Consider the following 14,500-nt stretch of genomic DNA (forward strand, 5'->3'; position numbering starts at 1 on the left):
TCTTCACCTCATTGAGCGTTCTGCGCTGTGCTCTTGCAGTCATCTCTGCAAGACGGCCACTCCCAGGGAGAGTAGCAACAGTGCTGAACTTTCTCCATTTATAGACAATTTGTCTTACCATGGACTGATGAACATCAAGGCTTTCAGAGATACTTTTGTAACCCTTTCAGCTTTATGCAAGTCAACAATTCTTAATCTTAGGTCTTCTGAGATCTCTTTTTATTTGAGGCAATGCTTCCTGTGAATAGCAAACTTACATTTTGTGAGTGTTTTTATTAGGGCAAGGCAGCTCTAACCAACATTTCCAATCGTGTCTCATTGACTGGATTCCAGGTTAGCTGACTCCAATTATCTTTTGGAGAAGTCATTAGCCTAGGGGTTCACATACTTTTTCCAACCTACACTGTGAATGTTTAAATGATGTATTCAATATAGACCAGACAAATACAGTAATGTGTGTGTTATTAATTTAAGCACACTATGTTTGTCTATTGTTGTGACTTAGATGAAGATCAGATCAAATTTGATGACTAATTTATGCAGAAATCCAGGTAATTCCAAAGGGTTCACATCCTTTTTCTTGCCACTGTACATTACCCCCTTACAGGGCTCCCTTTAAAACACGTAAACACAGCACACAGGATCATAAAATAAACATTTTTGCGTCTCCGTCGCACCACTGTTTGTAGAAGCTGTCTCAAGGGTCGACACATTGTAGAAACATACATGCACAAGTCACATGGCAGACTTCCGCTAGCGCCAACCCACATTAGCATACACCTGAACTCTGTCTGTACTACGCTCTGTACTCAGTAGACTGTGTCTGTCTCTCAGCCGCATCCCAAATGGAACCCTATTCCCTATGTGGTGCACTACTTTTGACCCGAGACCTATGGGCCCTGGTCAAAAGTGGTGCGCTCTACGTAGGGAATAGGGTACAGTTTGCGATGCAGCTTCAGCGTGTCTGCTCTACTCTGCTGAGTGCCTTTAATGAGATGTGTGGAAGTCAATGAGAGGTCCCAGCCATTCATTTCCATTACCATTGTTAGCCCCCAGTCGCCGAGTGGGAGAGATGATGGCGGCGGATAATTGAAATGAATTGGCTTGTCGCAGATGGCGTAGAACAGAAGTGCTGAGTGTCTGGCTCTCTTGCACGTGTGTGTGGTTAGTCTGAATCCGTCTGGGTGTTGTAGACATTTATTGAATCTAACCTTGATGATGCTGATGTGGACGTTTTACCGAGAGTGAGAGGTGTTTAGAAATCAATGAGCGAGTGAGGTCACAAATGGGAGAGTGTGTGTGTGATACTCTGAATCTCTTTCTCTGCCACCCTGGACATCCCTGCTCCCTCTTTTCTACCTACTCCATGAGTGTCCTTCATTGTCGGAGCTGTTGTCAGGGTCTGTCTGCATGGCAGTGTGTGTGTGTGTGTGTGTGTGTGTGTGCGTGCATCTGTACTGTGCGTATGAGCACCTATCTCTCACCACTCGATCTTCCCTTTGCCCCAATGTTTATTTTTGCACCCCTCCGTCTCTCTTAGACTTTGCCTCTCTCTCCTCCCCATCCCTGATCTCTCGACCCTCCTTTACCTCGCACTCGTTCCCTCCAACTCTCTCGCCCTTCCCGTCTAAACCGGCATTCTTCCCTCGTTCCTTATCTTCCTCTCTCCCCATCTCTTTCTCGCTTTGTCTCCCTCCCTCGGACAGCTTGTGGAATTAACTGTCACAAGGCGTGTCAAGGTCGTCTGGCGGTGGAGTGTCGTAAACGGACCAAGAGCATTAGCCACGAGCACGCCCCCTCCCTTCAGGCACGCTCCTACAGCTTCCCCCCTCCGGCCAACAGCCCACCCAGCCTACAGAACACAGGTGAGAGACCCCGCCCCCCCCCTTCAACCTCCAATCTGGTTCTACTAATACTATGTCCGCATCTCACCAGGATTCTTCAGATTTGGGGTCACTCAAGAACCAGTAGCATCATACTTCAGCCAGGTAGTCTTTACAGAAGGTTATGAGATGGAATGGTACAGTATGTTTTAGGGCTGACCCCGATTAGTCGACTGATTAATTGTTTGATTGATAGGCTGCTGGTCAATGGAGATAAAAAAAAATAATAATTGTCGAGCAGTAGCATTGTGTGAGATATACAGTACAATTATGTAGTAACCCCAAAAATATGAAACAAATCAAAATATATTTTATATCATTCAAAGTAGCCACTCTTTGCCTTGATAACAGCTTTGCACAATCTTGGCATTCTCTCAACCAGCTTCACCTGGAATGCTTTTCCAACAGTCTTGAAGGATTTGTCACATATGCTGAACACTTGTTGGCTGCTTTTCCTTCACTCTGCGGTCCAACTCATCCCAAACCATCTCAATTGGGTGATTGTGGAGGCCAGGTCATCTGATGCAGCACTCCATCACTCTCCTTCTTGGTCAAATAGCCCTCACAGCCTGGAGGTGTGTTAGGTCATTGTCCTGTTGAAAAACAGTTGATAGTGCCACTAAGCGCAAACCAGATGGGATGGCGTATCACTGCAGAATGCTGTGGTAGCAATGCTGGTTAAGTGTGCTGGGATGCTGGTCTTCAAGGCAGAGTTCCTCTGTTTCAGTGTCGTTGTTCTTTTTCCCATCTTAATCTTTTATTTTTATTGGCCAGTCTGAGATATGGCTTCTTCTTTGCAACTCTGCCTTGAAGGCCAGCATCCTGGAGTCGCCTCTTCACTGTTGACGTTGAGACTGTGGCCCAATTCGTGTGAAAATATACGTTTGTGCTACTTAATTCATAGGAAAATATTTTTTCTGTGCATTTTTTTACAGTTATTGGAGCAATGCATTTTGGGCAATGGTGACATTTTTTTTGTGTCCCACATTTATTTATATGAAAACAAACGTTAACAACCCAATATTGTTAATCAACCAGGTTGTCCCCGAAATATTTATGATATAATAGTAGCCTGACGTTTATTTTTTTATTAATGCCAATGCTGTTTTCTGTGCTTGTTTTCACTTAGCACCAGCATCCCAAAGTATTATGTCTGATTTTATGACGGTTGCCAGATTGGAGTAAAAAGCTGTATTTTTGTGGTATCGATGAAGGAAACTGATTGGGGAATGGGGTTACATTTTCATGATGGAAAAATAATTTATCAATAAATGTGGGGAAACAAAAAAAAAAAAAACGTTTTTTGTTTAAATTTTCCTGGTGCACCTGCATGGGATTTGCAACCATAACGAGTCTGGACTATGATCAGTTAAGCCATATCAATGCAGTTAAACAGGTTCATGTAAAATAATTAATTATGTTGGCTTACACTTATGGCACTTCCAAGGCCGTTTCATGATGATTATTACGGGCGTGTCAATCATGTTATATACTTAGGCTATTGTAACGAGGCATATGCCAGCATCGTAGGCCTACTGCATCTGCCCAGACGAATACTAGGCTTTGATGGCAACGGCCGTTAGAGCTCATTTTGCCACTTACGAGCCCTGGTTAGAGTCCCTGTTGTAGCAGAAGAAAGTGCACGCTACATTGGTAGCAGTGTTGGGATCACGTCCAGCTCCCGTCTAGTTATGTGATCTAGTGGTGGGAGGCATTCTGTTTTTCAACATTGTGTTGGGCGTAATTACATTGATGTATCTAGTGAACAATAGATAAGCAACAATACGCGTGACGGATAGAAGTGGTCACTACAGATGTGATCAAGCCTTACATCAAAGTTGCCTGAAGCTGAATGGAAAGTGCTGTGCTCTGACCAGTTATTCAGAAGAAAGTCCTATGTGACTGTCTCAATTACATAAGTTAACTTACCAGTAATATGAATCACTGTTGATCCATCCTGTTATCTAATGAGATGGATGTTGGATTTTCGATGGCCTAGAATCGAGGTCTTTCCCAGTCATGAAAGACGAAGCAAGGCCCCTCTTGGTTCTCATTGGCGAGACTGAACTCAAGTCAGTGGTTACAGTGCATTCTGAAAGTTTTCAGACCCCTTGACTTCAGACCCCTTTTCCACATTTTGTTACGTTACAGCCTTATTCTACACTGGATTAAATAAAAAATGTCCCTCAACCTACACACAATACCCAATAATGACAAAGTGAAAACAGGTTTTATTTATTAAAAATTAAAAACAGATACCTTATTTACTTAAGTATTCAGACCCTTTGCTATGAGACTCAAAATTGAGCTCAGATGCATATTGATTGGAGTCCACCTGTGGTAAATTCAATTGATTGGACATGATTTGGAAAGGCAGTCACCTGTCTATTTAAGGTCCCACAGTTGACAGTGCATGTCAGACTAAAAACCAAGCCATGTGGTCGAAGGAATTGTCCGTTAAGCTCAGAGACAGGATTGTGTCGAGGCACAGATCTGGGGAAGGGTACCAAAACATTTCTGCAGCATTGAAGGTCCCCAAGAAGACAGTGGCCTCCACCATTCTTAAATGGAAAAAGTTTGGAACGACCAAGACTCTTCCTGAGCAACCGGGGGAGAAGGGCCTTGGTCAGGGAGGTGACCATGAACCTGATGGTCACTCTGACAGAGCTTCAGAGTTCCTCTGTGGAGATGGGAGAACCTTCCAGAATGACAACCATCCTTGCAGCACTCCACCAATCAGGCCTCCATGGTAGAGTGGCCCGACAGAAGCCAATCCTCAGTAAAAGGCACATGACAGCCCGCTGGAGATTGCCAAAAGGCACCTAAAGGTCTCCTACCATAAGAAACAAGATTCTCTTGTCTGATGAAACCAAGATTGAACTCTTTGGCCTGAAATCCAAGCATCACGTCTGGAGGAAACCTGGCACCATCCCTACGGTGAAGCATGGTGGTGACAGCATCATGCTGTGGGGGTGTTATACAGCGGCAGGATCGAGAGAAAGATGAACGGAGTAGAGTTCAAGGATCTCTCTGATGAAAACCTACTCCAAAGCGCTCAGGACCTCAGACAGGGGTGAAAGTGAACCTTCCAACAGGACAACAACCTTAAGCACACAGCCAAGACGACGCAGGAGTAGCTTCGGGACAAGTCTCTGATTGTCCTTGGAGGACCCAGCCAGAGCCCGGCCTTTAATCTGATCGAACATCTCTGGAGAGACCTGAAAATAGCTGTGCAGCGACGCTCTCCATCCAACCTTGCAGAGCTTGAGAGGATCTGCAGAGAAGAATGGGAGAAACTCCCCAAATACAGGTGTGGCAAGCTTGTAGCGTCATACCTAAGAAGACTTGAGGCTGTAATCGCTGCCAAAGGTGCTTCAACAAAGTACTGAGTAAAGGGTCTGAATACTTATGTAAATGTGATATTTCAGTTTTGTATTTCTAATACATTTGCAAACATTTCTAAACCTGTTTTTGCTTTGTCAATATGGGGTATTGTGTGTAGATTGATGAAGAATAAAAGCAATTTAATCCATTTTCCAATGTGGAAAAGTCAAGTGATCTGAATACTGCACTGTATATGTCAGACTGTCTTATTGCTGCTGACATTGCCCATCATGTATTGCTCTAACTTTCAAAAGATTGTTCTGAAGTTTGCCTCCAAAAGTATTTCCCTGTGAATTAAGTCACAGAAGTGTATTTTTTTACACAAATTAAGACACACAAAAAAACGCAGGAAATCTACTGAAATGCTTTTTGTATATATTTGCACAAATTCAGTGTGAGATCGTGTTGACCATTAGCATGTAGTTCAAATGACTGGGTAGTTTTGTTTGATTCCTTTGTCATTCTGCCGTGCTGCCTTTTCAATGCGTTCTGTGTCTCGCGTTGCACTGTGTTCTGTCTCCACAAATAGTTGTGCAAAAATCACTGCAACGTGTGACGAGCAGATGAATCAAACATCCAGGCACAATTAAACCTCTGGGAATGGTTGTTTCCCTCTGTATACCACTGTGTTATAGAAGGATATTTTTGTTGTTGTTGTATGCTGTTCAGCAATGCCCTTGTCTAATGGAGAATGCAGTGCTATTAATGGGTGGAAGAGACTATATAGCAGGTAACCATGGCCACTGACACTCTTGCTCTCTCCCTTTCGCTCTTCCTCGCTCTTCCTTGCTCTCTTCCTCTCTCTTTCTTTCTCGCTCTTTTCTTTCTCTCGCTCTTTCTTCCTCTCGCTCTTTTCCTCTTTCTCGCTCTTCCTCTCTCGCCCTCTCTCGCTCTTCCTCTTTCTCACTCGCTCTTCCTCACTGTCTTGCTCTCTTCCTCTTTCTTGCTTTTCCTCTCTCGCCCTCTCTCTTTCGCTCGTCATTTTTCGCTCTTCCTCTCTCTCTTTCTTGCTCTTTCTCTCTCGCTCGCTCGCTCTTCCTCTCCCGCTCTTTCTCGCTCGCTCTCTTCTCGCTCTTTCTCGCTCGCTCTCTTCTCGCTCTTCCTCTCTCGCTGGCTCGCTCTTGCTCGCTCGCTCTCTTCTCGCTCTTCCTCTCTCGCTGGCTCGCTCTTTCTCGCTCGCTCTCTTCCTCGCCCTCTTCCTCTCTCGCGCTCTTCCTCTGCCTATGGTAGCCTCTCTCAATAGCAAGGCTATGCTCGCCGAGTCTGTACATTGTCCATTTCTTTCTCAGTTTTCTGCCACCGTGGTCTGTCCGTTTTAGAGCCAAATAGCATTCAAGTTTACTTTAAGAGTTGTTCATGTTTTCCCAATAGGTAATATCATTTTATTTTAGTTTGGTTATAATTTGGTTGGACCAGATTTTCTGAGTGCTGTCCTGAGGCTTTGTTGGGTTGGTAGTGTTTAATGAACTTAGCCTCAGGACTAGCTGGATTAGGGGACTTTGTCTATTTTCATCTCTTGGCATTTCAGGGCTTTGTAGTGGTAGGAGTGGGAGGTCTCTTGTTTTTAGGTGGTTATAGAATTTGATGGCTTGTTTTGGGGTATTAATTAGTATTGGATATTGGCCTGCCTGCATTATTCATATTTTTCTCCCTCCTTCTCACTCAGTGATTGTAGAGGAAGACCAAGAGGCTGTGGAGGAAGGAATGTTTGATATCCATCTATAACCAGGTGAGAAGGAAATTGTTTCCTCTTCCCTAACCCTAACTTACCCCAATACGCCTGGCCTGGCAATGTGATGTATGCGGTGCATTCGGAAAGTATTCAGACCCCTTCACTTTTTCCACATTTTGTTACGTTACAGCCTTATTCTAAAATCGATTAAATTGTTTTCCCCCCTAAATCTACACACCCCATAATGGGTTTAAACATTTTAGCAAATGTTTTTTAATATATATATATATAAGTCGTAAGTTTACATACAAGTTTTAATGACAATAACCTAAGTGTTTTTCAACCACTCCACAAATTTCTTGGGAACAAACTATAGTTTTGACAAGTCAGTTAGAACTTTTACTTAGTGCATGACACAAGTAATTTTTCCAACAAATTGTTTACAGACAAATGATTTCACTTATAATGCACTGTATCACAATTCCAGTGGGTCAGAAGTTTACATACACTAAGTTGACTGTGCCTTTAAACAGCTTGGAAAATTCCAGAAAATGATGTCATGGCTATAGAAGCTTCTGATAGGCTAATTTACATTATTTGAGTAAATTGGTGGAATCCCTGTGGATGTATTTCCAGGCCTACCGTTAAACTCAGTGCCTCTTTGCTTGACATCAGGGGAAAATCTAAATAGATCAGCCAAGACCTCAGACAAAAAATTGTAGACCTCCACACCTCTGGTTAGTCCTTGGGAGCAATTTCAAAACACCTGAAGGTACCACGTTCATCTGTACAAACAATAGAACGCAAGTATTAACACCATGGGACCACGCAGCCCTCATAAGAAGATGTGTTCAGTCTCCTAGAGATGAACGTACTTTGGTGCGAAAAGTGCAAATCAATCCCAGAACAACAGCAAAGGACCTTGTGAAGAGGCTGGAGGAAACAGGTACAAAAGTATCTATATCCACAGTAAAAACGAGTCTTATATCGACATAACCTGAAAGGCTGCTAAGCAAGGAAGAAGCCACTGCTCCAAATCCACCATAAAAAAGCCAGACTACGGTTTGCAACTGGACATGGGGACAAAGATTGTACTTTTTGGAGAAATGTCCTCTGGTCTGATGAAACAAAATTACAACTGTTTGGCCATAATGACCATTGTTATGTTTGGAGGAAAAGGGGGGAGGCTTGCAGCCGAAGAACAACATCCCAACCGTGAAGCACCGGGTGGTAGCATCATGTTGTGGAGTTGCTTTGCTGCAGGAGGGACTGGTGCACTTTACAAAATAGATGGCATCATAAGGGAGGAAAATTATGTGGATATATTGAAGCAACATCTCAAGACATCAGTCAGGATGTTAAAGCTTGGTCTCAAATGGGTCTTCCAAATGGGCAATGACCCCAAGCATACTTCCAAAGTTATGGCAAAATGGCTTAAGGAGAACAAAGTCAAGGTATTGGGGTGACATCACAAAGCAGAAAATTGGGGGGGAAAAAATGGGGTAAAAATAAAAAATCTAATTTACTCAGTCCTTTTTCGAAGCACCTTTTGGCAGCGTTTACAGCCTCAAGTCTTCTTGGGTATGATGCTACAAGCTTGGCACACCTGTATTTGGGGAGTTTGTCCCGTTCTTCTCTGCAGATCCACTCAAGCTCTGTCAGGTTGGATGGGGAGTGTCGCTGCACAGCTATTTTCAGGTCTCTCCAGAGATGTTAGATTGGGTTCAAGTCCAGGCTCTGGCTGGGCCACTCAAGGACATTCAGAGACTTGTCCCGAAGCCACTCCTGCGTTGTCTTGGCTGTGTGCTTAGGGTCATTGTCCTGTTGAAAGTTGAACCTTCTCCCCAGTTTGAGGTCCTGAGCGCTCTAGAGCAGGTTTTCATCAGGGATCTCGTTGTACTTTACTCTGTTCATCTTTCCCTCGATCCTGACTAGTCTCCCAGTCCCTATCACTGAAAAACATCCCCACAGCATGATGCTGCCACCAACATGCTTCACCGTACCAGGTTTCCTACAGATGTGACGCTTGGCATTCAGGACAAAGAGTTCAATCTTGGTTTCATCAGACCAGAAGATCTTGTTTCTCATAGTGGCAGAGAGTCCTTTAGGTGTCTTTTGGCAAACTCCAAGCGGGATGTCATGTACCTTTTTTACTGAGGAGTGGCTTCCGTCCGGCCACTCTACCATAAAGGCCTGATTGGTGGAGTTCTGCAGAGATGGTTGTCCTTCTGGAAGGTTCTCCCATCTCCGCAGAGGAACTCTGGAGCTCTGTCAGAGTGACCATCGGGTTCTTGGTCACCTGCCTGACCAAGGCCCTTCTCCCCCGATTGATCAGTTTGGCCAGGTGGCTGGCTGTAAGAAGAGCCTTGGTGGTTCCAAACTTCTTCCATTTAAGAATGATGGAGGCCACTGTGTTCTTGGGGACCTTCAATGATGCAGAAATTGTTTAGTTCCCTTCCCCAGGTCTGTGCCTCGACACAATCCTGTCTCGGAGCTCTTCGGACAATTCCTTCAACCTCATGGCTTGGTTTTTGCTCTGACATGCACTGTCAACTGTGGGACCTGATATAGACAGGTGTGCGTCTTTCCAAATCATGTCCAATCAATAGAATTTACCACAGGTGGCCTCCAAGTTGTAGAAACATCTCAAGGATGATCAATGGAAACAGGATGCACCTGAGCTCAATTTCAGGTCTCATAACAAAGGGTCTGAATACTTAAGTAAGGTGTTTTTATTTTTAGTACATTTGCAAAAAAATCTCATCTGTTTTCGCTTTTTCATGAGGTAGGATTGAGGATTTTTATTCCTTCTATAAAAAAGCTGTAAAATAACAAAATGTGGAAAAAGTGAAGGGGTCTGAATACTTTCCAAATGCACTGTACCTTCAGCCATTCTGTAATTACTAAAATGGTCACACTTTGTCGAGCCCACTAGCCAATGACTTAAGTTGCCTAATGAGATTTCAATGAACAATCATTTGGAGTTTTCAAGTACCGGTAGTCAGATTGAATGACTCTTCTCTTTTGATTACTTTCCTAGAAGTATGCATACTTCTAACACACAGCTGGGAGGAAACAACAGAAGATGTGAGCCAGAAGCACACCCTACTATGGCGGCCTTAGTGCTGGAGTCTGTTCAGAAGGGTGCAATCTGTGATCTAGAACAGACACGTTTCCCTCTTCTATATGACAGACAATCATATCTCCTCTACGTAATGGATTTCTGAGTCTGAACATTGCATGCAGAAATGTAATGAATAGAGCAGACACCATTCCCTCTTCTTTGATAGACAATCATGTCTGCTCTCTTCATTCCATTTCTATTTGCAACGTTCAGACTGCCTCGGATAGAAATCCTTTACGTAGAGCAGATAAGATTGTCTGGTGTGTAGAAGAGGGACTGGTGTAAGCTCTTCATTCCATTTCTATCTGCAATGTTCAGCGTGTCTCACATCACTGACTGAACACCTCCGGTGAGACTTCCAGAGAGAGAGAGAGAAGAAATTGCACTGAACCGAACACAGGATACAGACATGCTTCCACATGGTGGACAAAGACTGCAACTGCATATCTTCAAGCACTTAATACTTCTTCCTCTGTGTATCTCAACTCCCTTTAAACAAGTGAACGTTATTTTTGACGCAAATGTCTTTCTATGTTAAATCTGCATTTTAGATTCTGGATATGGGCCCATGTTTTCACCTCTTACATAGTTTTAAGCACTGAATATAGGAAAAAAACATCCACATAATTGTATTTTCAGGGTAGAGATGTCATCGGGTTGGTGTAAAGTTATTGCCACCAAGTTTCAGTGGTGTTGTGTTTTCAGTGCATTTAGCTGTACATTATTCTAAATTACTAACCTAAATGTCTCTCCAAAATACAAGAGGTGCTGTTATTGCCAAGAAATAATGTATAGGTTAGATGCCACCCGGACTTCCGTCTTTCTGAGAAAGCTTTGCTTTTGTCTTAGTAGTTTGTCATCTTGTTGATAGCGAATTGTATGAGAGAAATTTAAAACACCATGTGTTCGATGTCCGAGGTGAACTGTTTCAGCTCCCAATCTAACTGTTGACCGCATTCCTGGATTGGGAATCTCACCTGGATCTATCTCGACAGCGACAATATCAACAACTCAAATGGACTGTGGAAAACTCCAGAATTTGAATATTATTTGAATGCAGTTGAATTTCCCACCCTCCTATTACCTGAATATTAATGACTGTCCTATGGTAATTTGACTGTGGTGCGTAAAGTATGGTATATGGTCATGATGCTGGTCTGTCTCAGTGCATGGGCCGCTGTACATTTCCTCTCTGTAACTTTGAATGTAGTTTGAAACAGTGAATATTATATATCGTCCTGAGATTTGAACTCTATTTTATGAGACATGTTAAAACCTGTATTTTATCCTCCTGAGACCCAGTTTAAAAAAGGGATGGAAAAAGGTGTTTTGTGGAGAGAGAGAAATTGTACTAAGAAAGTAATTTGAACAAATATTGTTATTATTTGATGTGCACTGTAGTGGATATAACCGGGTGATAGTAAATATGGAACAATACAGTAGGTAAAAAGCATAGTTTTGATGTCCACTACAGAGGACTTTAATGAACCCGCTCTTATTGTTTATTTTTTTTAACCAAGGAGAGAAGGTTAAAGGTCACACCCTCATACATGTGATCTCATTGAAACTCCCATTATGTCCTCTCAAAGGTAGAACAGGACATAAAGTAACTGACCCGTGATTCCAGATGTATATGAAATATGACCTATGATTAATTACAATATGAGTAAAATAGGTTTCCTTAAAAAAAAAAATGTAATTAAGGTATGTTTGTTTAAAATAAGATTTTCTGTGTAAGAATGGTGTGGCCGTTTACCGGTCGTAAAAAAAAAAAATGAATAAACAGATCGCTGATTGGCCAGCTCATCTTCCGCAGGAGTATGACATCATACGCTGAGGAAATAGCATGCATTTTTAAAAAAACGTTTTGTTTGAGATACAAATTTTGAGGTGGGGTTTTTGAACTGTGTTTTTGTACAATTTATGCTTTGGCTACATACGAGTATAGGACAAGTCAACTAGATTATTTGGATATGAGTTAACAGAATATTAACTTTTAAATGTGTTTTTTTAACTGGACATTTACTTGTGGCATGTATGGCCTCTGAGATCAGGACCAAAACCTAATGTCCATTAGAGTGGATAAAAATGAGTTGCTGGGCATTAGGATATCAAATATGCTTCGAGGTAATCCACTCTTGCCAAATGTCTTTTCTGTTGAGTGTATTTTTATGTAGCACGCATATATATATATTTTTTATGGCAATATAAAATCCTATAGGCGAGTGTCCTAAATGTAGTAGTTTGGGGTCTATAAGAGCCCCACACTGGAGGTGTCATAATACCCATAAAACCTAGCGGTCAACAGAGAAATGGTTCCATTAGTTTTCCCGCCAAAGGGGATTTTAGAAACACTTCAACGATTTTAGAAACACTTCAAATAAGGGCCAGGTTTCGTGTAGGCTTACCCTGGCGTGATGTTTTGATAACCATGTACATATCTCTCGGACAAGGTGACAATATATTTGGCTCTATTCACTCTCGTATTCGAAAATGCAAATTAGCGTCAAAGTAGACATCATGCAAAACTACAAATCCCTTCAAGCTCCTGCACGTCATCTCTAGCTGGCACCTTTGCTAACAGGTATTGTGTCAATTTAAAACTCGCACAAGACAGTTCACAGAATTGTCCATATAAAGAAATGTAGCCAATTTATTAATTACTAAATGTTAGCTAACATTAGATAGTTAATCCAGAGATTTTTACCTTTGCCTTGATTCACCAGTCTTGTCCAGATACTCATGGCATTTGTAGTGCTTTAGGATAGCCACATTAGCAGCAATTAGCATTTCATTTTTGGGGGGTAAATACAGGTGAATATTTTTTTTAAAGTCACCTTGTCCTAGAGAGATTTACACGGTTATCAAAATGTCACGCCAGGGTAAGCCTACACGAAACATATACCTTATTTTAAGTGTCTCTAAAATACCCTTTAGGAAAATTGAATGGTGGAAAAACAATAGGAACCTTTAACCTGTTTGACCGCTAGGTTTTATGGGTATTATGACTCATACCCTCTGAGGAATACGAGTTTGAGTCCCCCATTGTTGGCTGCTTTGTACCTTTTGAATGGAGTTCTTCCTCTGAATGGCTTTCATTAATACTGAATAGTATATCCTGCTTCTTTCTACCAAACCAAACTTCCAACCTGCCCTTGTCAGTCTGTGAACAGGGTTCTCAATTGTTACTGTAGGTGAGTGAATGAATACTTTAAACTGATATCATGTAAGTCATTATTTGGATATCAGCTTTTTCTTAGTGTTAAATGCCGAATGCATCACTATACTATGTTTTAAATAAGGATTTACAACATGACTAGCAGCACTGATACCCAATAAAGTATTGTCTCTTTCTGTGTGTGTGTGTGTTGAGACTCAAACATAATCCTTGTCTAAAGTTCAGATCCAACACATATTTCCTACCTTATTGTATTATCGAGATGAGATGCCCAGTATTGGATTTCTTACACAGCCAGATTCAATGTATTCTCTAATCACCCAAGAAACTAAGTCAACAGCTATTTGAATGCTCAGTTTTCCTCTTGCACGTTGGTCCAATAGAGCATTGATTTCTTTTGTGGCTATATTCATCTTTACCCCGGCTTAAATTCCATTCCAACGCTATTATATGTCATATTTCTAAACGCTCACATGTGGGATGAGAGGAGAGTTCTCTTTGCCTTGCGCTATCTGAATCTGCGAGAGTATGTGGCTTTATTGATTGAGCGGGGATGTTTCACTTATTTTCTTAGCTGGGTGTAATTACATCCGCAGAGTTGTTAAGGACTGTCTGAACAGATGGTTGGACTGGCCTTAGACACACACACCTGCTTCGACACCTCGACTCAACTCTTACAAATGCATACCGTAAGTTATATAGGGATCTGATTACATCACGGTGCTGCTGTTGTGATTTTGTCAGACAAAACAAAGGTTTAAAAAGTCTGAAGAGAAACCAAGCACAGTAGTTAGACTTTTTGTTTTGTTTTCCCATCAAAGCTTCGATACTTAAAGGGATCGTGAGAGATTTAAGCAATTAAGCCCTTTTTCTACTTTCTAAATCACGGAAGGCTACCAGAACGACTGGGACTAGGCCCGTTATTGTTACTTTCCACTCAGCTACATAAAACCCCAGCCCGATCACAGTCATTTAGCTGTGGCCCTGAGTGATATTGATCTCAATAGGCTGAAATGAGGGAAATCTAATAGCGCCACGGCTAATTACGTTGTAATGAAGGCTGCAGGAAATAGCCTTTCGTTGTTAGCCAATTTCTCTTGGCGACCTTGATGTGAAAGAATTCAAAGCTCTTTGAGAAGACTGGTTCAGTAGAACAAGCAAAGGTAAGTAATAAGCCCAGTTGATATTCAGGCTACCATGTTTTAGGACTTTGGTGTCCATATTAGGACAGCCTCGCATGCATTCTAGACCGGGCACAC

General features: G+C 42.1%; 1 protein-coding gene across 1 annotated transcript in view; it reads left to right on the top strand.

The window, feature by feature from the left end:
* The window catches only part of LOC129835103 (RAS guanyl-releasing protein 2-like), an 86,286-nt gene extending 72,865 nt beyond the window's left edge, over positions 1-13,421 (top strand). Inside the window, exons 15-17 of the mRNA XM_055900492.1 lie at positions 1,707-1,865; positions 6,934-6,996; positions 9,980-13,421. Of these exons, the coding sequence (XP_055756467.1) occupies positions 1,707-1,865; positions 6,934-6,992 (218 nt within the window). The 3' untranslated portion in view covers positions 6,993-6,996; positions 9,980-13,421. The remainder of the gene's footprint in view (positions 1-1,706; positions 1,866-6,933; positions 6,997-9,979) is intronic.
* Positions 13,422-14,500: the final 1,079 nt, after the last annotated feature.

Source organism: Salvelinus fontinalis, chromosome 36, assembly GCF_029448725.1.
Source record: "Salvelinus fontinalis isolate EN_2023a chromosome 36, ASM2944872v1, whole genome shotgun sequence".
NCBI classification, from domain to species: domain Eukaryota; kingdom Metazoa; phylum Chordata; class Actinopteri; order Salmoniformes; family Salmonidae; genus Salvelinus; species Salvelinus fontinalis.